Below are 25,052 nucleotides of genomic sequence, written 5' to 3' on the forward strand. Positions count from 1 at the left end.
TATCAGCCGTGACCAATGATTAGCCCAACCAGAGGGTAAGCACAGAGCTTGTTACTCATCCCTCACGTCGAGCAGATCTCGTTAGTGACAGGTGTGAATGACTTCTTCCACCTCGCCTACGATACTCACGATATCGACGCTGTGGCTCCCGTGCGGGCTATCGATATTTGCTGGCGGCCCTACGCCTGTCATTGGGTTGCAAAAAGTGGACGACCAACACTGCAGAAACTTTCTCGCCGTCGTCTCGCCTTGTTGCAAACTGATCCGCATCCTTTGTTCCCTTTTCTGCCCGGGCTGTTTCTGCCGTTTCTCCCACCCTCGTCTTCCGTAGCCACCGCGTCTTGTTAGTCCCGGCCTTTTCGATCCCAGGTCCTGGTTCCCAAAGAGACCGTCAAACCGTTGACCGCTCCTGTTTCAACCCATTGCCTTTGCTGCTGCCCGCTGCTGCTGCCGACGCCGCGTGCTGGTCCCGCCATCATTCCCGGACTTCCGCTGCAGCTGGTGGCATCGAACGAGACCGGCTCCAAACAATAGCCACCACAGGAACTCGATACCGGTTTTGATTCCAGCTACAGAGTCTGCTTGACCGTTGAGGTCGCATCGCATCTATGCTGGGCTCCCATATCACGCTATTCACCATTCCTTCCCGTTTCCCTCTCGCAGGGGTGAAAGCGAGAAAAGAACGCCGTCTCTTACTAACATCAAGCCCCCCTCCGCACTCCGCCCAACCACCAATTCGCCGCGACTCATTCCCTCCGACAACCCCTGCTCCCCTAGGCTTTTTTTCCCTCCAGTTCCGAGTTCCCAGTTTTGAGCTTCCCACGACGATGGAAGTCTGAAGGAACACAAGATGGAAGCTTCCGTCTCATCCCTTCACGATCGATGCAAGCCTGAGTCGCGGCACAGCAACCCGCCGTTTCTTAGCTTCTCTCACATGTCGCACTATACAGTTCGAGGCGACCACTTGGGACTAACGGAAATGATGTCATTGGCGCATAGTCGGTCGTCCTCAGCCTGTGCCACCACTACCATTTCTTGCTCAGACCCTGACTTTCTCGCAGTTCCTCTTAAGAGCCCAAAAGTCTGATCATGTGTTTTGCAGGAGGAGACGTGCAAGTAATCCCGCTGCTTTCGTCCAATGTTTACGGCCTCTTACCCGCAGGGTCGGGCGCAGTACCAAGCGCCCACCAAGATCAAAATAGCCATGGCCTTGTTGAAAGTGCAATAACGCCCCCCTGCTATAAGACCCTGAGCCAGTTTTTAGTCGGGGCGCATAAACCTGGCAGCAGGGTCCGTCAGAAACCAGTGTCGCATCGGGATGGACATGAGGCTCGTATTGACTTGTGATGGCAGCTCGTTCCTTGATTCTCTCGAGGAGGCTCATTACTAGCTCGTTTGAGAACAATCGAGAAATTTTCTAAAGAGACAAGAAGTCAAGTTCGGCGGCACACTGAGCAAGACGCTAGTGACCGGGCCGCATCCGTTGACGACTATCGTTATCGGCTGCCCCCCCCAGCCGCAGCCTCCGCAGACCGAATTATGCAGGTCTGAAGCCGTAGCATCACCACGATCAACTTGGTCCGAAAAGGTTGTGCAAAGTCCAATATATCTATGTATACTCTATATAGGTATCCCTTTTCAAAGGGCCCGTCGGCCCGCACGCCTACAGCTGCGCACGACTGTTCAACATCATCGTGGGTATGGCGCACCGAAGTAATTTTCCCCCAATTCAACAGCGTAAAACTCCCAGGTATTCTTATATGCTTAGCCAAAGCTCTCTTTTCCCCCAGATCTTGCTCCCTTCCTTCCTTCCATTGGTCATGCTCATGCTTCTATGCTTTACAGCAAAAAGACGAAAAATTCAATGCACTCTTTCCTTCTTGCCGCCACGCCGCAAGCTTACTTGCTGTGAGTGGGCAGGGCGCCAAAGGCAAAAGTCTGTGCCAGACGACGCTCCTCGTTCTTGCGGCCGTTGACGAAGTCAGGGTAGTTGAGCGTGAGCTCGACGGCGCCGTTGACAATGTTGTCGGCGGCCTCGACACCGAGCATGAACGAGTGGTCCTGGTTGCCGACCTCGTATCTCCAGCTGCCGAAACGACCGCGGGAGTAGATGCCCTGGTCAAGGAGCTTGGGCAAGAGGTCCTTGAGGACACCCTCTCTCTCAAGCGAGGGAGTAGGGTAGCCGTGGTTGAAGCGGCGGTGGTAGGTGGAGACAATCTCGTCCTCGGGCTTGATCATCTCAGTGTTGATGAGACCCTGGATGCATTGCTCGAGGATCTTCTCCTGGTCGACAGGCTTCATCGAGGACTCGGAGACCTCGAGCATGATGGACCAGTAGGGACCCTCCTTGGCCTCGGTCGACTCGGCCTTCTGGCCGTTAGCCAGGTACAGCGTGGGCAGCTTCTTGCCGGCCTCGGGCTGGTTGTAGGGGGAGTAGTTGGAGAAGATGGTGGCGCGGTAGAAGGGGCAGTTGTCCTCGGGGAAGTACAACCAGCACTTGTCGCCGATGCGCTCGGGGCGCTCGCCGCGGATGCCGACACCGATGACGTGGGTCGACGAGTAGAAGAGGCCCTTGGACAGGCTAACGAGCTCCTGGTTGCCCATGCGCTCGACAAGCTGGTCAACGTTCATTGTCGAGATGAGCTTGCCGTACTGGACGGTGGTGCCGTCGGCGAGAGTGACAATCTTCTTGTCGGCGTCGACCTTCTCGACAGTGCCCTTCTGGCCGTAGCGCGTCTTCTCCTTGGGGAGGGTGTTGGCAACGGCGATCCAAATACCACCGGTTCCGTCGCGGGCAGGGAACTTGAAGGTGGCGTTGGGGCCCCAGTTGCCGGCGACCTTGTTCAGGACGACGTTCTCGGTGACGAGCTTCAGGTTGGGGCAGCGACACGCTCTCCGAGCCACTGGCACTGCATCTGCGGGGGTCAGCTTTCGTTATTGAATTGTGACGAGCATGGGACTGCTTACCTTGGTCGTGGGGACGGCCCAGACCTTGTAGTTGTAGGGCCGCATGAAGATGTCGGCGACACCCTCACCACAGTTGCGCAGAATCCACTCATCAAAGTCCTTGGGCTTGGTGTTGGCAACACGGCACTCAAGGGCAGCGTCGATAAGACCGTTCATGCACTTAACCTGGTCCTCCTTGGGCAACATGGAGATATTGTTCTGGAAGGGGTAGGGAACCCAGAGGCCCTTGTAGCGGACGTAGGAGATGCGCTGGTGCGTGAACCAGTCATCGTCCTTGGGGAGCGCCTCCTCGATGCAGTCGTCGAAGTACTTGTAGTGGGAAAAGATGACGTGGCCACCAACATCGTAGAGCTGTGTTCAACTTCTGTTAGGAACGGTCGGCAACGCATTGGAAGCTAAAGGAAACTCACGAAGCCCTCGGGGGTGGTGTCAGTGCCGGCAAGACCACCGGCCTTCTCGGCGGAGTCGACAAGCAGCCATGAGGGGCCGTTCTGCAGTGGCAGTTAGCATTGAGCGTTGGACGGGCAAGGGTGGCCGCGATCTAGCGGTGAGTACGCACAATCTGGTTCAGGCGCTTCGCAGCACCAAGACCGGTCGGGCCAGCGCCGATAACCAAGACATCAACGTTACTGGAGGAAAGAGCAGTTAGACGGGAATATTCTTCAACGGCAATTGCGACTGGAATGCCAAGTGCTTGCAAAATAGCTGCCGCGGTGTGGGCGCAATTGCAGTTGGTTGGAAAGATACTCACATGTCAGCCATGGTGGGGGATGGATGTGTGCGGGTTTGGGTGGAAAGTGGCAACGATAATACAAGTCTATCTGTAGACAAGAAAGAGAGAGGGAGAGCGTCTCTTGGAGGAGGATCTGGCGGACGAGGGAAGGGATCGCAAGATCTTGAAGCAAGAGTTGAACCTGAGAAGGAAACAGGAGAGAGCGAAGGAAGTTTTGGCAGCAAAGAAAGGAAGGAGGAGGGAAAAGTCGCGCGGTGGTGGCTACCGTGGCCGTTGCTGTAGATATGGGTTTCTGGTTTCGACGGGTTCCAAAGAAAAAGGGGACACTCTGACACTGACACTGACCGATTGACTGGCTGACTAGGTACTGGACTCTGGCAATTGTTGCTGCTGCTCCTGCTGCCGCTACCTACTCGTGCCTACTGCGGCTGCTGCTGCCCTCGCTCTTGCTTGGTCTTGCCTCCTTCCCGCACCGCAACTGTGATGGAGGGGCCAAACTATTATTTGGGACAAGGGGTTCAGCGGGGCCCCCTGGTCGACGGCCATGAAAGCCCACACTGGTTGCTGCAGGTACGTACCTCGACTCTTGGTGCCGTGTCCCAGGTTGCTCCGTCCACTAGGCTGCGCCCCACATTTTGAGATATCACCCAACATAAGGACACCTGGAGGTGGGTGGTGGCTTCCTGGCTGCTCATCTCTGCTCTCTCCTTGATGGCTGTCTGCTGCAGGTTCGAATCCTTCCCAGGGGCACCGGGTGTGGGAGCACGCGGCGACGTCCCGGGCACCACAAAGTTTCTTGCCGTGCCGAATCGGCGGCAAGATGCTCTATCTGCCGCCGGCGGAGACTTCTGCCTCATTTTCCAGAAGCTACAGGTAAAGTAGCCATGTGTGACCTTTTTTTTTTTTATTAAAACATCCCCTACGTCGAGGCTTATGGCTCCGGCGCCTAAGACATGGCGTTGTGTGGTATCAAAACTTCTTGCCCTGTTGCATTGCCCAATGATGCTTTCTGGAGACATTTTACTCGATGGTTGGCAACTCATCGTCAAATCTCACTACCCCAGGGGGGTACCCTGGACTGCACAGCAATACTGGAAACGGTAACTCGATAGACGGGCGGGCGGCAGCGAACCGCAAACCTAGGCCAGGCCCTCGTGTCCTGCGAGCCTGCTTGCTTGTTCTCCCCTCCCGCCCCGCCCCTCCAGCCTCTGGACACTGGGCACTGGGCACCAGAGAGCAGAAGAAAGACGCGGCCGTACTACAGTACTAGGCATGTACTATGGCATCTAGTGTACAATTGCAGGGGGAGCAACGGGTGCCAATGTTACAGCCACGACAGTGGAGTGCCGGAAGCTTGTCCACAGTCCAGAGGCGGCCGGACTCCCGTCTCTGGCAGCGGCACTGAGCAAGAGTACTGCGACCCACGGCCGGTTACAGAGTCCAGACCGGGTTTGTGATTGGTCTCGTCTGGCGACGGCTTTCTGAGACTGAAGCAGAGAGGCAAGGGACGCTGGGAGTAAGACACGCAAGGCGCCGCCGTCGGCTGAATCAACTTGGCTGAACCACCACGGGTGAGGCATTAGTGGTGGTGAGTGTGAGATGACCCGAGGTGAGGACCGTCAGGTTAGATGTGGGATGAAGGAGAGATATGGGCCCCTCCGCCTGGATTGGGTCTGGCCTGTTGATTCCTACCTATCCACAGCCCTTTCGTGCGGTCTGGAAACTGGGAACTGGAGAGAGCTGTGGAGAGGTAATTCAATTCGCCTTCGCTTCCCCAAGCACTCGAGGACACGTTCCCTAGTGTACACTATACTGCATGCCCCATGCTACAAGGCAAGGTGCCCGTCAACCACGTACGCACACGCACCCGTCGACCCGTCGCAGTTCACTAGTAGGGGTAGATGCTTGAAAGGTACGGCCCACTGTCCGCAGTCCACAAACCCCTCCATCATGAAGGGAAGCGCGGCGTCCGAGCAGATACATACATAGTACATCATCATCATCATCATCATCATCACCGGGGCAGAAGTCTGTTCAGACTTGACTACCCTCGGCACCAGAATATTGACTTTTGCAGACATGCGGATCGTCCATCGCGCAATAAAGAACAGACGGGCACAGGGTAGAGCTCATAAGCTTTTTAACCCAATCTCAAGACACCAAGAGGGTCAGGAACGCCTTCACGGACGCTCCTCATTCTGATTGATGAATCCCCAATCTACCCGGATGCACCATCGCGCCGCACCCCATCACCTCTTCATCCAGACCCCGATGGTGACAGACCGCCAAGGCAATGCTCGTTGACCGCCTCCTATCGACCATACAGCACCTCGGCCAATCCTACATGCACAGCTGCCAAAGGAGAGGAAAGTATCGGCACGGCCTCTGCAAGGTTGCTTGCCTTGCCGCCAAATCAGGCCCCCGAATGGCCAATTCACCTGGTGCGTCGGATGCTGTTGGTACTGCTCGCTGCTCGCTACCGGCCCTTACCCTGTCCCAGTCACACAGATCCTGCTGGCTCCTAAATCTCACGACGCTATTCGGACCAGAATGTGTTGCTCTCCTGAGAGAGGTCGACAACGTTGGCTTTACCGTCTTTGCATCTTAACCCGGCACCATTGACATCCGGCAGTGAGCGGCGTCTTTGTCGTCCCGCATCCTGGCATGCCAATCTGGCCGCTATCCAGAAGTGGGCTTGGTGTGGCTTGCGCTAATATTCTCTCATAATTCGAACCAACCCACCGACAATCTGCATTCACACGTTATTTTCGTCTCCATTTCCCAGTCAGGTAGCTAGTGTCCGTCATTTCGCTCAAATTCGGCCTCTCATGGTGTCAGTGTGTGCCCGTGTGCCTGCCGCTGCCGCTATCAATCATCACCTTGTCGTCGTTGTTGGATGACCGGAGAAGGATGCGCTCATCTTGGCTATCAGACACGAGCTAGACTACGTTCTTGTTTGTATTGCGTACTCCAGAGCGTCCTTGGTGATATGGAGTCCGGGACGCCCACCCCCAAGATTGTAGCCCCGGTTCGAGTTGTGATGACCTCGATAACGGAACCCTGCCCGGTGTAATCTCATAAGATGAGCGCAATCCCACCTCCATTGGCACGCTGCAGCTCGCCATATTTCGTCATGCAAGCAAACTTTTGACTGTCGTCTTGAAGGTAAAGAGGCTGTATGGCTCGACATTAGCTTGCAACCCTTTCGACTGAGGACTCGGTCGTTGTTCCTGGATCGAGTGAGCGTCGTTCTTGAGTCTGAAAGAGCCGAAACGTGGTGTCCGTCGAATTTGGAGTCTGGTCACGCCGGCGCCGGCGCACCCCAAACTGCCTTTTTGCGCCAGTCAGATGGCCCGAAGAGGACGCGAGCAGGTTTGTGATTTGGTGTTCCGGTCGCCTCTACCCGCAGAATGGAGCTCCAATTGTAGCATGCGAAAGCCCATGTTCCATCTGCTCATTTTCATCAACTTCGAGCGTCGCCAATCAAGATGCGGACAGGGATACCGTTGGCTACCGCGCTGGTGCTAGGTGGTCTGCATCTCGCCTCTCGGCCAGCGATCGCCGCTCGAGAAATTGAAGGCGGCCTTTCTTATTCTTCTGCTCGCCCATGCCCCCCACGAGGACGACGAGCTTGTTGTGATGAGATGAGCATGGCGCAAGGGGGATGGAACTCGGGCCAGGTGCCACCTTTGAACATCTGGCAATCTGGAAAATCTTCCCGTCGCTCGTCCTCCTGGTTCGTTGTCGTCACCACTGGATCCGGGTTGGAGTGCTGATGGAGCAGCCCGAGTTAATTTCGATCCGTCGGTAGTTGTTACAAACAGACGCCGTTCTGGGTCCCCAGCCAGCTCTGCTCGTTAGCGATGGACGTTTGCATCCCAATGCGGGATTGCCCCTGCTTCTCATCTGCGGAGCAGCGAAGGAGGCTGTGAGAGTCGATCACCAATGGTCCATCGGCCCGTTGGTCTCTGTCTGGTCCCTATGTCGCAAGCACCTCCGTAGGCATGCTTCCGAGCGTGCGTGTCTCCTCCACCGACAGTGTCGAGTGACAGCCACTTCCCCGAACAAGACACATTTTCAATGGTCTGCCCGGCACCCAGCGCAGGGATTCAGGCCCCATCTCATCAGCACTCTGAAACAGACAAACTGGATCTCTTGTAGATCGGCCGGGTCGGTTTCGAGGCGCCGCATAAACCTCGACATGGCCAGCCACTGATTCAGGGTGCACTCCAAACACTGGGTTTCTAATAACAGCACCGCCAGCTGGAGGATTACAGCGGAGCCGTTCGCTGACAGAATGCTTGGTACCGTCTGGCAAAGTAGGACACGCTGGTCCTACGGTACCTTCGTCTGATGAAATATACTTGGTGCCGTATGCAACCAGGCGTTGTTGAACGGCAAGGTGCGGCGCCATGAGCGACTAGCCAGTGAGTGGACGACGATTCAAGCCAAGCCGTCTGCCAGGTCCAGGCTGATGGATCTGATATATTGAGTCGTCCGTAGCCTCGCCGACCTGTAAGTGGCGCTCTCGGGACTGCACACGTAGTCATTTGCATACAGGTACATCAGAAGCTTGCGGCGCACATCAGCAACGACGGGAGGCAGATGATAGGCGACAAGCGGCTCCTGTGTCCGAATAGTCATGCAACACCCGCTGTAGGTTTGGGCTTGGTTGTACGGAGAGGTGGCTTGGTACGACAAGTGTGGCAGCCACGCAAGGCCCGGTACGAGTAAGGCTGAAGTGAGACCTGATTGGACGCGGAATTTCGAACGAATCTTTCGGGCCCCGAAGACGAGAGTGAAGTGCAATGGAGATGTGCGAGGCAGGCAAACTCCAGCCTCCTGGGGTCGGTGGTCAAGCGGCCGGCGTCCACGATCTGCCATCTCGAAAGTGCCTCACGGCGTGCGGCGTGCCATCTCTTTAGGTAAGGCGGCAGAGAGCATCGCCCACCCAGGTTCAGTGAAAGGGTGACGATTCGGCTCTCGTCACGGCGGAGGCGGACTGTAGAGGCGAAGAGGACGGCAGGAACGAGGGTTGTGCTTGCGAGATTCGTCGCCATCAGGCAGGCCAAAAACAGGGTCCCACCAACTCGCGACTTCCGGGACGAAAATACAATCCACTCGCTGTGAGGTGTTGAGAAGCGGATGGATGTAGAGGTAACAGGTTTGGTACCTCCCCATATGACCGCCTATGGCTCGAAGCTCGGTCAACCTTGAGATTTGACATTACAAACGGCACGGAAGGTATAGGCGCGGACAACGGAGCCGTCTTGCCCACCCACACAGTCAAGTCTGTAACCAATAAAGCAATCACAGGTCTGGGGTTGATTGCAGCCGAGGACGTTGCCTGCGGGTTAAAGAGAGCAACTTCACAATGATTAATTAGCCTGTGTTACTGCAGGCTACGGGTACCAGTCTATGAGCCTCAAGTTTACTTCTTTTGTCCATTCCTCCTTCTGGCCTAGTTCTGACCGACGGTTGACGGTTGACAGATAATACCTGCATCATACCACATACACTTAGGGGCTACGGATGCATAGCACGGTGTCCTAAGCAAAGCCGACCAATCAGTTCTGGAGGCGGCGGCTCTGTCATGCGGTAGGGGGCCATGCTCTTAGATATCGCGATATCGATGGCATTCCTACGAACGCATGGAGATGTGATTTCGACCCTAGCGGGACGACCTGACCGAGAACCATCTTAGTCGCATCTGTATGGCCATGGCTGGTACTGTGAGACTGAGGCGATGTCGAGGGGCTTGGACGACCGGGAGAGGCAATGCGACCCCGTTCGGTTCCCCTTTCGGAGCTATTGTCCAGTTCCTTCTCTTAACCAACAGCAAGTGCACCATTAGAGGTGGCAATACTATCGAGTGCGTTGACGGTAGTTGCATAGTACATGTACACTACAGCTGAGTTGACAGACACTGCGTGCAGATCAATAAACAGTATCCATAGCCGGCGGCACGCTGATGTGGTTACCAGCAGCAGCAAGGAACCCGGATCGAGGCGGGAGAGAGTGAGAGAGTCAGGCTGGGGCTGGATCATCAACCCATATTACCGTGCTTGGCTGGCCACAAACTACCTTCCTCCTACGACACTGGGGCCTGAATAGATCTGTCGCCTTAGGTATCTACTATATCCACCATGACAATGTCTCTCGCGCAGTACGCATCTGCGTCGTCCAGACTGGCTGGATGCCTTTAATTGAAGAGCTGGTGAAATGCCAAGGAACAGAACGTGGGCGAGCGGGCAGAGCTTGATTTGCGGCCCCTATCCAAGATTGGCAGCACTAATATTAGTCCCATCGGAGCCCCTGAGAGGGTGGCGTACCTTTCCCTCCAAGTGTACCTCTCGACGCCGGCACCGGTGACTTGACACCCGCAGCAAGTGGGCTCCCTGTACCCGATACATGCGGGCTGCGCTCCGGCCAAGGTGCCAACACCTGCTGGCGGGTACGCGGCTCCACCCCACCAAGTATTCGTGACTGTACATCGCCTGCCGCATCCTGGATTGGGCGGGCTTGATCGCGTCAACGTGAACCTCAATTTCCAGAACAAGAGCGCAGGAACAAGGAGAGAGAGGGTAGGGGAAACGCAAGGGGAGGAGAAAGTAGGGGAAAGGGAAAAAAAAAAGGCCAGAGAATTTCGCATTGTGTTGTTTTTTTTGTTCCTCTGCTAATTGCTGGGACCATATCTTTGCTGCACTACAACCTCGCCTAGGCCCGCCCCCCCCTTCCTCCTACTTTTTTTTCCTGCTCTTTCCCCTTTCCACACCCCTAACGCCTCTGACCTCTGTCCTCTTCAAACCTCTATTAAACTCTTTCCCGCAGAGTCGCGGTTGTCGTTGCCCTTCCCTCTCGGCTCTTCTCTTCATTTCTTCATTCTCCTTCACGACAAGTTACAAACGCCCCAAGCAGCCGTGCGCAGCCCCTCCCCAAGGTTTGAACTGGCTCAACCACAGGTGTCTGTTGACGTTTTATCCCTGGGACCCCCGATTTGCATATTGTTAAAGTACCTGTCGCCTACCCCACGACACCTTTAACGAGTGCTTGGCCGTCCCGTCCGCTCGCTCGCTCTCATTTGCGCGTCCCGTCTTTTTTTTGCCAACCCCGAAAGCTTTCCATCCACTTGCTCCTACATCGTCACCAAATCCCACTGCCACTGAGCAATTCAATCCGCCCGCCGCCTCACTCACTCCCTCTTCTCTCTTCCCCCTTTCTCTCTTGCATCACATACCATCGCAATGGGTGCCGACGAGAAGACGCGCGTCTCGGGCGAGGTTCCTCGCGGCGAGAACGGCTCCATCCTGCCCACCACGAACCCGGACGTCGAGAAGAGCCAGCCTCCCAAGGCTCAGATTCATCCCGCACTCTACGTCATGTAAGAACGACCTTAAATGCATCTTCTGCGGCTTGCGTACTGACGTTTCCAGTGTCTGGATTTCCTTGTCCTCGTCGGTCATTCTGTTCAACAAATGGATTCTCGACACCCTCAACTTCCGTAAGCCGACCGAATAACGCGGATTGGGATACGATACTAATTGATCAAAGGCTACCCGGTCATCTTGACGACCTACCACTTGACCTTTGCGACTATCATGACCCAGATCCTCGCTCGCTGGACGCACGTTCTCGACGGACGCAAGTCGGTTAAGATGACTGGCCGCGTGTACGTGCGGGCCATCGTCCCAATTGGTATCTTCTTCAGCTTGAGTTTGATCTGCGGTAACCTCACCTACCTGTACCTGTCCGTCGCCTTCATCCAGATGCTCAAGGTAAGAAACACTGCTCCCGACGCCTTGCATGCATCCGCTAACCCGTACCAGGCCACCACCCCTGTCGCCGTTCTCCTCTCTGGATGGGCTCTGGGCGTCTCCCAGCCCAACCTAAAGGTCTTCCTGAACGTCTCCGTTATCGTTGTTGGTGTCATCATTGCCTCGATCGGCGAGATCAAGTTCGTTTGGATCGGTGTTATCTACCAGATTGGCGGTGTCATTTTCGAGGCCCTGCGTCTCACCATGGTCCAGCGCCTGCTCAGCTCTGCTGATTACAAGATGGATCCTCTCGTCTCTGTCTACTACTTCGCCCCCATCTGCGCTGCCATGAACCTGGCTGTCGCTCTGATCTGGGAAATCCCCAAGGTCACTATGGATCAGGTTTACAATGTCGGCCTGTTCACCTTTTTCCTGAACGGTCTCTGCGCCTTCTTGTTGAACGTCTCGGTCGTCTTCCTGGTATGTTTCAGTCTTTCCGACATCGGCCGAACAGTGCTAATTGGTTGTGCAGATTGGCAAGACTTCTTCTCTTGTCCTGACTCTATGCGGTGTTCTCAAGGACGTCATGTTGGTCGTTGCCTCTATGATGATCTGGGGCACCCAGGTGTCTGGTCTCCAGTTCTTCGGTTACAGCATTGCCCTCGGCGGCATGGTCTACTACAAGCTCGGCTACGAGCAGATCAAGGGCTACATGGGTGAGGCCGGCCGCCAGTGGGCTGACTTTGGCCAGCGCAAGCCTATCCTCCGCAAGCTCAGCATCATCGTGCTCTCGGCGTTTGTTCTCTTCACCATGCTTGGTGGTCTGGCGCCGACGTACGCTCCCGAGTACGACCCCCACAACCTCATTAACGAGGTTAACAGCCACTTTGGCAGCAGCAGGGCATAGGTTATTGGATAGAAGGCGATGCCTCTTTTTCTTGACCTGTCGTTTTCCCACTTGTAAGCGTAGAGATGTGACGATACCAGCTCTCTTCGCAACGATTACCCTGTTCCGAGTACATATTACGAGCTTCATTTCCAACCGTGCGCCGATTGGTCCCTTTTTCCCCATTTCTCTTTATTTTTATTTTTATTCTGTCTGGTCGCCGGGACCATGTTTGCTTGGGCGAGGGAGTTATCCGTGTACAGCTATAGAGCAACGGCGCAGAGCGCAAAAGGGTACAGGTTGCATGACTTGCATCATGAAGTTCTAATCTGATGTACTCTAGATGGTGGGAGGATATAGACATGTATGTACGCAATGATATAAAGTGAGCAAAGGAGCTGTCTCGCGTGTTGTTGTAATGGGATTCGTGTGCATCTGACATGGTCCAATTTCAGTTGTACACAGTTGCGGTATTGTTGGTGCTGTTCGAGTGGTGTTACAAGATGGACCGAGCTGTACAAGCATACCCGTTGCCTAAAGAATGCGGTGGTTTACATTGTGACAAGCTCAACACGACTTGAGAGCTTCCTGTGACGTGCATTGGGTCAACATGTGAATCAGATGGGTGGCTACATCAGACTGGGATACATGACAACGACTACAAGCTAGATCGTCACAGCTCCTTGAGAGGAGAGTTTCTTGGCAGTCCACGCCCTGGTTGGAACCAAGGGTTGTGGGATGTCATGGAAGGTGGATCTCATCCACAACCGCCAGAAATGGAACGCAATGGATTGGATGTGTCGGCCCGCGTTGCCAGTAGGGACGCACATGGAGACGCGAGCATCAAGCAAAGGATACTGGTTGGGAAGTTGACTTTTTGACTTGCTTATTTCATGTTCCATTGATCATGGCCATCCCACGGCCGAGGGCTGAATCATACCCATCAGTCATCATAGACCCTTGACCCTTTTTTTTACTTTTCTCTATCACTCTCGCTCTCCGGGATCACAGCAGCAGCATCAGCGGCGGCGGCGGCATTAACCGTTGTCGAGGTATCACAGGGCGCAAACGTCTTGGATTGTTCAATGGTGTCTCATTGGGAGTCCTTAAACCGAGGACCTCGAATGCCAATTGATGCTCTGTACAAGCCAGCCCAACTCCCCGACCTGTTGACGATTGCAGAAACGGTTTCCCTTTAAAATCCTGCAATCTGTTAATAGTCCGTTCGACTTGGTAAGGGCAGTGGGACATACTCAGAGGCGTGAAGAACCACCGGTTCTTGCCGCTCGTGTAACGCTCCTCCAAAACCTTCTTCACCGTCTTCTTGGCGTCCTCACGCTGGGTAACCTCCTTGAAGGTGTCATTGCTGACGACACCCTTGAGGCCCTCGAGCTCCAGAGTGTAGCGGGTGGGCATCAGGTGGTTGTAGTTGACCAGCTTGACGAAGGGCTTGATCTTGTTGCGCTTCTCCTGTCTCGTCTTGGACATGCGACGAGTGATCTTGGAGGGGTAGCGCTCGATACCGGCAACGAGGGCGTGACCGAAGGGGTGGGCCTTGTTGCCAGAGTCGACAGGCTGGATGATGACGACCTGAAGGGGGAAGGTTAGCATAGCTGGTTCTTGGTCCAAGTGTATGTGTCCGTTTCCATCAGCGTTCCCTTTCGCAGAGGGTTCGGAGATATCTCAACGTCGCGCTTCGAGAGTGTTTGGCCGTTCGGTCTTTGTTCCTCCTCTTTCTTGTCGCTCATTCTATCGCAATCGTCCTCGTAGGATGTCCGTATCTTCATTCCCTGACCAAACACACGTGTCTCGGCGTCGACGTTGAGGATATCCCGCACCTCCTTGGAGGCACAATGCTGGGCGCGGGTAGGCTTCTCGAGGATCTCGTGGCATTCGTACCTTCTTGCCGGCGTAGCGGCCGTGGGTGATGATGGCGACGCGGCCGACCTTGAGGAACTTCATTTTGACCTGCGCTGTCGGGGGGGATGCTGGGCGTGCTGATGATGAAGTTGCGTCGAAAGAGTCCGCTATAGGAATTTTCTAGTTTGTGTGGGAAGGAGGGCTGAATTTTTCTGGAAAGCGCGAGGTGTGCGGTCACGTTTTTTGTGGGGAGTAACCGACCCCACTGTCCACTCAGGTCCCTTGGTTGAGGATGTGCATGTCGCTTCACAGGTTGGGGGGGTTAAGGGGCCTGCGCGCCGTACGGTAGGCTGAGCCCCATAACTTTACCGGTCACCGTCCACAATTGGTCCCACACGTCGAGTCGACTTCGGCGCTTTTCGTAGTCTGCCTCCGGCTCTCCGACGACAACGTGGACGCGTCCGTGAATCTCTCTAGCCGACTTTCAAACGACAATACCACCGCGCATCATGGCTGCCCCTCCCGCCTACATCATCTCCAAGGTCGCCGACCCTATCTTTGCCCTAGTGATCGGGCTGGGTGCTGCCGCCACAAGAATTAACCGCGAGGAGAAGGAGAAGGGCAAGACCACACAGGAGACCATTGCGGCGGCCAAGAGGTATGGTTGACCACTGAGTCGCATCTTTAATGAATATTTTTGTTGATGGTTGTCTGTCTAGACGTCTCGGACTAGTCAAGGCTGCCGCATAGGTGCATATTTAATCACCGTCAAGGGAGGTGCGTGATATCGAGCATATGATTGCGGCGCGCGACCACACATGATTGCAGACTATCGTACATAATATCTACATTACTCGCCATACGACGGCCCATACTCCTTCTTCATCGCCTCTCGAACCATTTGCCCGCACAGCTTCGCCGTCGGGTTCGTGCTCACCGCCAACCCCTTGGCGATATCATTGCCGTACCTCCCGCCGTAGGCAAAGTCGTGCGATGCTGCCTCCTCGAACTCGAGTTTGGTCCACCTCGCCTCGCGTCGGGATTCATCGAGCTGCACCGCGTGCTCCTCTACCAGCTTCGCCGTCGTGTGGTAGATGGCGGCTCGCTGCGTGTATGCGAGAGACAGCGTCTTGGCGGCCTGCGGCGACATGGCACCAAACATGGTGCGCGGCGTGAGGAGGCCAATGGACTTCTCTGTGTCTTCTAGTGCAATTGTCGCATGTCGTGTCAATTCGGCTGACGGGGGGTTCTCGATGAGTCGTTGAGGCGTAGCAGGCGCTCCTGCCAACAGCATTGTGTCGCCGTACAGCCGTCTCAGCGCCTGCACGCGGTTGTTTCTCGCACTGGCGTAGTTTGGGTACTCTGCAATGAAGCTGTCAAGCTTTGAAAGAAGGTCCTTGTACTCCTGCACTGGTTCGGCCACAGTCTTCGGCCTCAACCCCGCCAACTGGAGTTCGAGGTGCTGCATAGCCAGGACGATTTCGCGTTCCTTCTGGATAACACGTTCGTAGACGGAAGTGTCGGTGATGTGAGGGTCGCGAGGCAGGGACGGGTCGAGCATGATATTGGTCGAAGGGTCGGATTCAGGATCCTTAATCTTGTCGAGCACATTGGCATCGCGTCGGGTCAGGCCCAGGGAAGCCATATTGCAGTATCGGTTGGAGAATCAACAGTATGAAAGAACACTAATGTTTACGGGAACAGACTCGACTTCGATTTACTTCGATGCGTGACGAATGACAGCTTGCACGTTATCTAATGATTGGGGCTGATCAAGAACAGTAGCGTCGGGGCTCCTTTACTCCTTATCAGACGCAACAGTGTCTGAGCGGACGCAGCGGGGAGCCGAGCAGCACTTACATTCCGCACTCAACGGCTACGAAAGGGTTTCATAGGAGATGCGATAAGGCATGCGGTCATGGTGGGTACCCACCCAGACCTATCCCAGACGTACCCCAGGATCAACGGAAACAGCGGCTGGGCCGCAAGTGCCCTCGGGTCCTTTGTGTGTGCCGGGTTGGATCAGGAAGGTTGCTGCGCTGGAGAGCGGGCATAGCCTGGAGTATCCGAAGCACGTGTGGGGGAACAGTAAAAGCCGCGCCGCACATGGGCCGGCCAGCGGCGGCTTATCTCGGCTCGCCACGGTGATCGTCTCTCGGCCGGCGTCTTTCCGCTTGCGAGTGCATTCCATTACTGCACCGGTTCTGCACTTTACCGCTGCCAACCTCTCCTTCTCCCCTGGGCGCTGCTGCCGGGAATCAAGGACGGTTCCAGGATGGCCGCCCGTTCCGTTGTGAATGTGCGGCAAGGACAGAGGCAACCCCGCCCCCGGGGGGTCGGACAGTGACAAGCGTCAGATGCGGCGCCTGGAACCGCCCAATGTGTGGGCGCGGAACGAACATTACTGATGCCCTTGTGGAAGTCCGTCGTTAAATAAGGTTCATCTGTGATGATACAGTGCCGGTGTCTGAGTACTTATATCCTGGACGGTACGCAGTGCATAACACGGATAGTTCCCTCTTCGACCATCAATCTTTGCCCTCAACCATCATTCAACTCTTGCCACAGAACTCGACTCCATCCAACTCCAGACTTAGTCCGATACACCCGAAAACTGCTGAGTGTCAATGTCCCCTTCTGCCATTACAGACTCCCCGCCACAGAACGCCGCCTACCCGGCATCAACAGACCTCGGCGATGGACTCGCAGTGCAGCACCCGCCGCCCAACTTCCAGGGCTACGACCACGTAACCTGGTGGGTGGGCAACGCCAAGCAGGCTGCTGCCTATTACACTACCCTCTTCGGTTTCCAGACCGTCGCGTACAAGGGCCTCGAGACGGGCAGCAGGTACATCGCCTCGTACGCCGTCGCCAATAAGGACGTACGCTTCGTCTTCACTTCCCCAGTGCGCTCCCTCGTCCATCTGCCCGAGGATGAGCCCATCTCTGACGCGGAGCGCGAGCTCCTGCGCGAGATCCACGCCCACCTCGAGAAGCACGGCGACGCCGTCAAGGACGTTGCGTTTGAGGTCGACAACGTCGAGGCTGTCTACGCCAAGGCCGTCGAGGAGGGCGCCGTCGCCGTCCAGCCGCCTACCGTCTTGAATGATAAGGAGCACGGTGACGTGTTGACAGCCGTCATCCGCACCTACGGCGACACCACTCACACTCTCATCGCCCGCCGCAGCTACCGCGGGCCCTTCCTCCCAGGCTTCCGCGCCGCCAAGCCCACAACCGCCACCGTCTCCCTTCCCGACGTGCCCCTGGCCCGCATCGACCATTGCGTCGGCAACCAGTCGTGGAACGAGATGGTGGCCGCTTGCGCGTTTTACGAGAAGTGTCTGTCGTTCCACCGCTTCTGGTCTGTCGACGACTCGCAGATCTGCACCGAGTTCTCGGCGCTCAACTCCATCGTCATGTCGTCGTCCAACAATCTTGTCAAGATGCCCATCAACGAGCCCGCCCCAGGCAAGAAGAAGTCCCAGATCGAGGAGTATGTCGTCTTCAATTCGGGCGCCGGCGTCCAGCACATCGCCCTACTGACGCACAACATCATTGCCACCGTCTCGGCCATGCGTGCCCGCGGTGTTGAGTTCATCGCGGTCCCCTCGACCTACTACGACACTATGCGCCATCGCCTCAAGACGGAGAAGCGGAACTGGGAGCTTAAGGAGGACCTCGCCACCATCGAGGCCCTCAACATCCTCATCGACTATGATGAGCAGGGCTACCTGCTGCAGCTCTTCACCAAGCCGTTGATGGACCGTCCGACTGTGTTCATCGAGATTATCCAGCGTAACCACTTTGAGGGTTTCGGTGCTGGCAACTTCAAGAGCCTGTTTGAGGCCATTGAGCGCGAGCAGGCCGAGCGGGGCAACTTGTAGGCCTACGAGGATTCTGCTTATCAAAAGATAAATGATGATGTTGTTAATGCATGATACGAACTGATTGAACGCCCCGCTAGATCAGCAGAAGGGCTGTGTAGCATTGTTGTATTTGCAGCGACCATAGGTATATTCAAACATGGTCCCGATCCGGACCCCCTTTGCGCCAATGCACTGTTTTCTTCTGTCCTGTTCCCGTGATGCTGTCCGTTATTCAAATATGCACCAGTAGTAATCTTGAAACCGGCTCCCCCGCCAGTATGTAACATGGCGACGCCTCTTCCTATAGGCCTTGCCCAGATATGTGGCCTCGCCTCTACACAACTGTGAATTTCTCAGTCGGTCATGGATCCACCGCCATCGCCGTCCCGTTCGTCTGGTGCCCGTGTGTCCCGTTCGTCTCCGTTACCACCTCCATCGGCGCCCCACGGGTGTCGCTCTGGCACCCAGGGCAATTGTGGATGACCTCGTGCGCATAAACGTCACAGTCGATGCAGAAGTGGTTGCCGCATACCGTGCAGGCGTACCGCCCGCTCTCGCTGACGCCCTTGAGCTCCGACGCGATCACCGCCGTCGGTGCCACGGGAGTCGTTGTGGGCACTCCGTCTTTGTCCCTCTCCTTATCCCTCTTCCTGCCCGCCTTGGGCGGATCGGGGAACGTCGTCAGACACGAAAAACAGGCTTTTGACTTGGCGGCCTCGGCCCAAGACACCTCGACCCAGTTCCTCAACGGGAAGAGGTGGTGGTATGAGCGCGCGAGATGCGTCGACAAGATGAGGGTCAGGCTGCAGGCGGGACACTCGATGGGCAGGCGACACACGCGAGTGCCGCAGCGCGTGCAGAGGTATCCCTCGCGGGCAGGCTTGTTATGACACGCACACACGGCGGTGGCCTCGCCCTGCGCGAGGGTGCGCGAGGGGAAGCCCATCATGAGCAGCGAGGCGGTGCTCTGGGCGGCGGTCCGCGTGACGGGCGGCGTCGTCGCGGCGAGGAGCAGGTCGCGGAAGTGCGCATCGTTCATGCACACGCTGTATTGCGTGTCGTCGCCGGCGTTAGTGCGGGAGCACAATTCGGCGCAGATGGCAACCTGCGCCGCAAGGCCAACGATGGACACGCGGATGCGGTCGGTGATAAGGGAGGATATTGTGTCGTGGATGTCGCCTGGGTCAGAGGAAAGGAGGGCGCCGAAGACAATGAGCACTTCGCGCGTGCCGTGGGAGGGTGCATGGCTGAAAGGTTAGCATAGTGCAGTCCAAGGGGCAGGAGCTCATACAATAGCGCGCCGCGGCACATCTCGAGCGCATTCTGCAAACTCGGATTGCCTGACGGATCTTGCCCCTCAAACGTCTTGAGCTTCTCCAGGTGGTCGGTGGGGTTGCCGCTCATGTCGCTGATCCGGATCGCGACGCCGTCCCGCATGCCGATGATGCCCAGCTGCGATATGGGGTTCTGCTCGAAGTACTCCTTGACGAAGTCTGCGGCGTACGCCCAGGCGACGCGGTAGCGGTTCGGCAGCATGTCCTTCTCCGTCATGGCAAAGGACATGTCCAGTACCAGCACCAAGTGTCTGATGATGCCGCGCTGCAGCGGTGTTGTGTCCCGGAGCAGCCTCCGCCTCTTCTCTGCCTCAAGGCTCGCGCCGACCGCCAAACTGCCATCTGCGCCTTCTGTGACTTCTTCCCAGCTTCGCTTGACATCCTCCCATCGAGCCTTGGTGTGGCTGCCCTTTCCTTTCTTGCCGCGTCCCTTCCCGCCGTCCGCGCCTTTGCCGTTGGTCACTTGAAGGTCGTCATCGGACATGTCATGGTACTCGCCGTCGGAGTCGGCCATGGTGGATGACGTCGATGGGCCGACCGGTCTCGATGGTGAGTATGTTCGCTCGTTGTGGTCGGTTTTCTTGTCAAGGTAATACGGCAGTTTGGGTTTTCGGCACGAGTACCCTGGTAGGTGGCGCTGCGCAGAACGGTGAAGCGATCAGTTGAAAGTGGTGAAAGATGTGAAGTATGAGGACAAGGCTGGATGGAAAAGATCGCAGCCTCGCACTTTTGGCCTGGGATCTGCTCAAATGGCCAATCAGAGGCCGCGCGATGCCCACCCGTGCCACAAACACTCTACATACTCAATCGAGCAGTCATTGACATCGATTCGGCTTATGTTAGCCCTGTCTCTGGTAGGTCATGTCTAGAATTGATGCTTTGGTTGCTTTCGCGACAGTGATGCTCGGTGCCCGGCTCACGTTCAACCCAGGCGTGCCGGGTCAAAACAGGCAACCCCATGGACCCGACTAGACCACAGTCTTAAGCGTTGTCTTCCACCTCGAATTCGATCCTTCCCATTGCGCATGCTTCGACTTACGAGATTACATAGCGGAGCTAAGGTGGGGTTTTACAGGGGGATCTACGGAGTTCACGGGGTCGGGTGCAGCGACTCAATCCGGATCGGCGCCGGAATGATGGAAGTGGGGTCCTCTGCGGCCCGAAGAATCGGGTCAAGCCAACATCCGTTACGACCAACGTGGCCGTAGCAGCCCGCTGATACGCCAATATCATTGCAAATCTTTGTAGTTCCAGTGCTTTTGAGGACATATTCATTCTCGCCACTGTCGTCAGTTATGGACTGGCTTCTGTCCGAGATCCTCATTCGAACAGCCTTGGTCTTCAGACAATGCCAAAAAAGCTGGGCTTGGAGCCTTAGTAGCCGCATACCATAAAGGTTTCAACACCCTCAGTTGAAATAATTTTTTCGCGCAATATTCTCCATGCTTTCCGTGGTCCCGTATCTTGGCGTCGCATAGCAACGGTCTAAAATGTGTTCCGGTCGGAAAGATCACTCTAAGAACGGAGTTTGGATGTCGACTCGATACCCCGAGATACACAATGATGTCCTGTCCTACTGGTTTTAGTTGGGGATCTCATAACAATCATGATGGACCATTACATATGTAATACTGCGTGTTCGTTTCAAAGACTTATTGGTATCTATTTTTCAACTCACATCTATAGATGCTTCAGTCAGCGTATCTTGGCAATATTGTACCTTGTGCTACCGTTCTCCGCAATGAACAAGGCTAAATGCCCCAGCGTCAGTCTTCGTGTGTTCATGTCTTAACTAGAGTGACCGATGACGCGAGATTATGAGAATCCGATGCTGTCGTATTCAGACACACGAACAATGGCCAGTTACAAGTGCTGCAGCAATCATCACACTTGTTCCATACGGTCTCGCACGTATTACTCAAAGATTCCGTCCGCAACAATGGATAAGAAAGGTGACCGACACACTCCGAGCTCTATGGGAACCAGTCCTCTAATGTTTACTATTCCCTGCTTTTGTCCTCTTTCATCTTCTCAGGTCCAGGTGCCACCACACTCGCCGCAAGCCATGTGTGTCCGAGACTGGTTTTGTCTATAATTTCCAGGCTGACTGTGTGAAATGGCAACTTCGGTTCTCCTGCTTCGTTAAACGTAACTCATTTCATTATTTTCAAGGTGTCGCTGTGGCTAGGGTCATTCAGGTGTACGTAGCTCTAAAACTAGCCTCGTTTATACAGACCAGTACTATAATCAACAGCAATGCTAAAATATACCCCAGAGCTATCTCTACGGGCTATCCTTCGAGTCCATTGAACGATAACATCACTGTAACCTGAACACTACGAGAACATCAGAGACAGGCTTATGTGTAATATCTGAACTGTTCTGGTTGCGATGATATTGGCAACAGAACTCTTTTCTTTGTAAGTTGAAAAGCTTAAAGGTACCAAGGTGTTTTTGGATGCCGCGATTCGTTCAGGGGCACATGCAAAATAGGAGTTGTCAATAACAAAGAAGCTAAATCTGCAATTGGAGACATCAATACGTCGTTCGAGAGTTTGTATTGACTTGCCATAGGTCAGAGACAAGATAATCTTCAATCTGTACAGTTTATATTGCGAACAGGCCTGTTTTACTTTGTAGGGCCCGCTCCAAACGTGTCCCCCAAAAAGCAAGCAGGTGTGAAGCGCACTCCATTCAACACGCCAAGTGATATGCGAAGAGGAGGAAAAACAACTCAAAACGAGAATTGAGCACCCTGGAATGATCTTACTGCATCAAATGGCTGTATGAAATAGCGGAGACTGGTGATTTGTCTGCATTCAGGCTAACCGGTCTGGGACCACGTGCTCTACCGCAGTTATTATCCATGACCTTCATGCTCTTGTCAGGTGTCCCTGCAGTCGAAGAGATCCACCGAGGTTAGTTCCATAACCATGATACATGAATCAAACCTTCCGGTAACTATCATAAAGCCATCATAGTATCCACGGCCCTTCTATATATAGCGCCTCCCCAAACACTGAATGTAGAACATGCCGCATACATGCAACCAGACCAGTAGTACAGTAGGAGCACTCAGCAACATGTAACAAAAGGCCCGGCCAGGCGGATGTGGCGCGGTCAACATAATCTTTCTACGAGACAAGCACACACCATTCACAACATAACCACAAGCTGCGTCAATGGTACTACGCCGAAACCTTGGTGATAGCCTAAAGTCGACACAGAGGGTTTACGGATGAGATGCCCTACAGCATACCTACGTACTACCTGTATGAGAATTCAACGTAACAGTGTAGTTTCTAAGTATATAGTGTAAACCTCGGGATCCAAGCGAACTGGTCTCGGACCACATGCGTAGAGATTGTCTTAGCAATCTTGTTGGAAAGTACAGCCGCAACGGAATATAGTCAATTCTGTGTCGAGTTCCTGGCACATACGACCATACCCACTGGAAAACTCGGGATCCCGTCCGCTCTCCCATAGATAAGCCAGTGAGGGCCGGATTAGTAGTTGGGTCGGTGACGACCAGCGAATACCTGGTGTTGTATGTTTTCATTTTTATTTTGGTATCTTGCGACCACCATCGTCGTTCCAAGCAGTTTTCCGTGCATGCATGTTAGCAAAGCCTTCTGCTCCCACAGATCATAGCAGGCTTTGCTTCGGAACGCGATTACAGCACAATACTGCGTGCTGTAATCGCGTTCCGAAGCAATGATGGCCGAGACCATCGTAGACCTGAGACTCGAATCACTGTGATGGATCGTGAGGCTTCACTGATGATGGGAGTCGGTTGTGCTTGGAATTGCAGGCCGCATATTGCCACCAGCCTGGTACTCGAGCCTTAAAGCCCCTACATGTTGCTTCATGCTGCCTAGCATGGGTTGGATATCCATCGTTACGACAGATTTGAAGCTGAGGGTCTTGCCTGCAGCATCAGTGACAGTTGAAAACATCGCCAATACCACAAGACCATACATGACGCGTTAAATTGCCAGGACAGGGCGTAGATAAACCACGCCCAGCCACCTGAATACGAATATTGCTAGTCAAGGCCGTAAGGACATACATGTGCGAATCCGGCAGACCAACCGACAGTCGAGATTTGGGCCTGAACTTTATCGGGAAGATCGAAAACTCGGCCCTTGACGTTTGGAGCTGTCTTCGGCGAATGCAAATTGAACCTCATTTATCGAGATCGACGATGCCCTCTACATAGTTGAGAGATGGTACCCATATACTGTATCAGCTTCTCCCGCAGACGCTGACGCTAAAGGGCTGGAACCTACCCACAAAGCGATAGCTGACAGGGCTGCACGTCCCAGGGCTGCCACAGGTTAGGATACACTACGTTCGAGACTTCTATTTGAAGCGGGCAGAAGATTATGTGGTTCTGATCAATTGACCAAGACGTCTTTCACCTTGTCCGCCAAGCCGAATTTGGTGAAGTTTCGAGCAAGGTCTTTGGACGAACGTGCCTAGTATGGTTAGTCTGCCAGCCTCGGTCGGCCGCTTGTCCGTTCTAGGCACTAACTGTAGGTGGAGCTGTGGTTCAAATCCCGAGAATTTCGGGACCTTGGGTGTACGGGAGGATCAGATGTTTCGTATACTTTGATACTTCGACAGCAGGGCAACTCCGGGATGCAGTTGTTTGACTTCAAAATGTGTTGGTAGGATCGTAGCCGTGGCTGGTGCTTCGAAAGTGACTGAGCCGTTGTGGCTCCCAAGCGGGGATTACCTTCTGAACGCCGTTGCCGACAGTCCGTCTTGTCGGTCCCCCGGGCGGTGATACACAAGGCTTGACGTACATACAGACAGGAGCAGGAGGTCTCAGCGACGATCAAAGTAACGCTGTGGGTTTCGCAACGAGGATCGGCTCCCGCTCCCGTTCTTCGTGGGTAGTAGACAGGAACGCCTTTATCGGTAGTTTGAGTCTGTTTCCCCCAATTCGACTGCCCCGGCGGAAGACTGCTGATCACCCCCAACCCTTCCGTCTCAGTTCGTCCGAAGTCGAAGCCCAAATGACGAATATTGTACGAATGCTCTCGTCTGAAGGCTCGTGTTGGTCCGTTTGGGTAGTTTGGATAGCCCGGGGTGAAGACGGCTTTCCCAAGGCCCGTAGTCAATGTGACAGTGACGAAAATGACTAAGCCGGGCAAAAATGCCCGTTAGACAGACGGGGTGGTGGCGCTGAGTGTGCGTGTAATGTACATACCTGCCTGCCGCAACCCAGGTAAACATTGTAGCTAGTGATAGGACACTGCTGCAAGCCAACCAATACAGCCAAACGATGGAATTCGCGTTGACACGCCGTCTCACTGATTGGCTCCAGTGTCGGACAACAGGGCGTTTCGGGGCCAATAGCGGCGGAGACGCGCATGGCTGCAGACAGAAGAGGAAGGCTTCCAGAGCGCTGTCAGGTTGTGACAGAAGAGGCCGGACGGAGAGTCCACTGTTGTAAGCGTTGAGCAGGAATTGTATTGGTGCCTGGTGGTCGTCTGTCTTAGAATGATATCTGCCGGGGATGGCTTGCAGGATTGCAGGAATGGAACGAACTATCGCATTGGAAATATCAGTGCAGCACTTGACCGCAATTGAAAAATGCAATAATGAGAAGGACAGGGGAACAAAAAAATCGAACAAGACAAGCTC

At 54.8% G+C, this 25,052-nt stretch overlaps 6 protein-coding genes and 1 non-coding gene across 7 annotated transcripts; 3 read left to right on the plus strand and 4 right to left on the minus strand.

The window, feature by feature from the left end:
* Positions 1-1,899: 1,899 nt before the first annotated feature.
* On the minus strand, positions 1,900-3,729 carry ColSpa_10055 (uncharacterized protein; the record flags this gene model as incomplete). Its single annotated transcript, XM_049276267.1, has 5 exons — positions 1,900-2,868; positions 2,968-3,318; positions 3,378-3,458; positions 3,527-3,596; positions 3,719-3,729. The coding sequence occupies 5 exons, from the start codon at positions 3,727-3,729 to the stop codon at positions 1,900-1,902; spliced, it is 1,482 nt and encodes a 493-aa protein (XP_049132224.1).
* A 7,215-nt stretch (positions 3,730-10,944) lies between these two features.
* On the plus strand, positions 10,945-12,361 carry ColSpa_10056 (putative sugar phosphate/phosphate translocator; the record flags this gene model as incomplete). The annotated part of the gene is made up of 5 exons (XM_049276268.1): positions 10,945-11,081; positions 11,134-11,201; positions 11,252-11,373; positions 11,581-11,934; positions 11,987-12,361. The coding sequence occupies 5 exons, from the start codon at positions 10,945-10,947 to the stop codon at positions 12,359-12,361; spliced, it is 1,056 nt and encodes a 351-aa protein (XP_049132225.1).
* Positions 12,362-13,535: 1,174 nt separating this feature from the next.
* ColSpa_10057 (60S ribosomal protein L27-A) lies at positions 13,536-14,302 on the minus strand (the record flags this gene model as incomplete). The annotated part of the gene is made up of 4 exons (XM_049276269.1): positions 13,536-13,543; positions 13,594-13,930; positions 14,029-14,196; positions 14,240-14,302. 4 exons carry the CDS (start codon positions 14,300-14,302, stop codon positions 13,536-13,538), a joined length of 576 nt encoding a protein of 191 aa, XP_049132226.1.
* Positions 14,303-15,050: 748 nt separating this feature from the next.
* Positions 15,051-15,845, minus strand: ColSpa_10058 (uncharacterized protein; the record flags this gene model as incomplete). The annotated part of the gene is made up of 1 exon (XM_049276270.1): positions 15,051-15,845. One exon carries the CDS (start codon positions 15,843-15,845, stop codon positions 15,051-15,053), a length of 795 nt encoding a protein of 264 aa, XP_049132227.1.
* A 982-nt stretch (positions 15,846-16,827) lies between these two features.
* On the plus strand, positions 16,828-18,084 carry ColSpa_10059 (4-hydroxyphenylpyruvate dioxygenase; the record flags this gene model as incomplete). Its single annotated transcript, XM_049276271.1, has 1 exon — positions 16,828-18,084. One exon carries the CDS (start codon positions 16,828-16,830, stop codon positions 18,082-18,084), a length of 1,257 nt encoding a protein of 418 aa, XP_049132228.1.
* Positions 18,085-18,427: 343 nt separating this feature from the next.
* ColSpa_10060 (general transcription and DNA repair factor IIH subunit ssl1) lies at positions 18,428-19,914 on the minus strand (the record flags this gene model as incomplete). Its single annotated transcript, XM_049276272.1, has 2 exons — positions 18,428-19,313; positions 19,358-19,914. The coding sequence occupies 2 exons, from the start codon at positions 19,912-19,914 to the stop codon at positions 18,428-18,430; spliced, it is 1,443 nt and encodes a 480-aa protein (XP_049132229.1).
* Positions 19,915-22,836: 2,922 nt separating this feature from the next.
* Positions 22,837-22,952, plus strand: ColSpa_rRNA_038. The gene has a single exon (XR_007414269.1). It is a non-coding gene; the product is annotated as a 5S ribosomal RNA (ribosomal RNA).
* Positions 22,953-25,052: the final 2,100 nt, after the last annotated feature.

Source organism: Colletotrichum spaethianum (genome assembly GCF_022836535.1).
Source record: "Colletotrichum spaethianum MAFF 239500 DNA, contig33, whole genome shotgun sequence".
NCBI lineage: Eukaryota > Fungi > Ascomycota > Sordariomycetes > Glomerellales > Glomerellaceae > Colletotrichum > Colletotrichum spaethianum.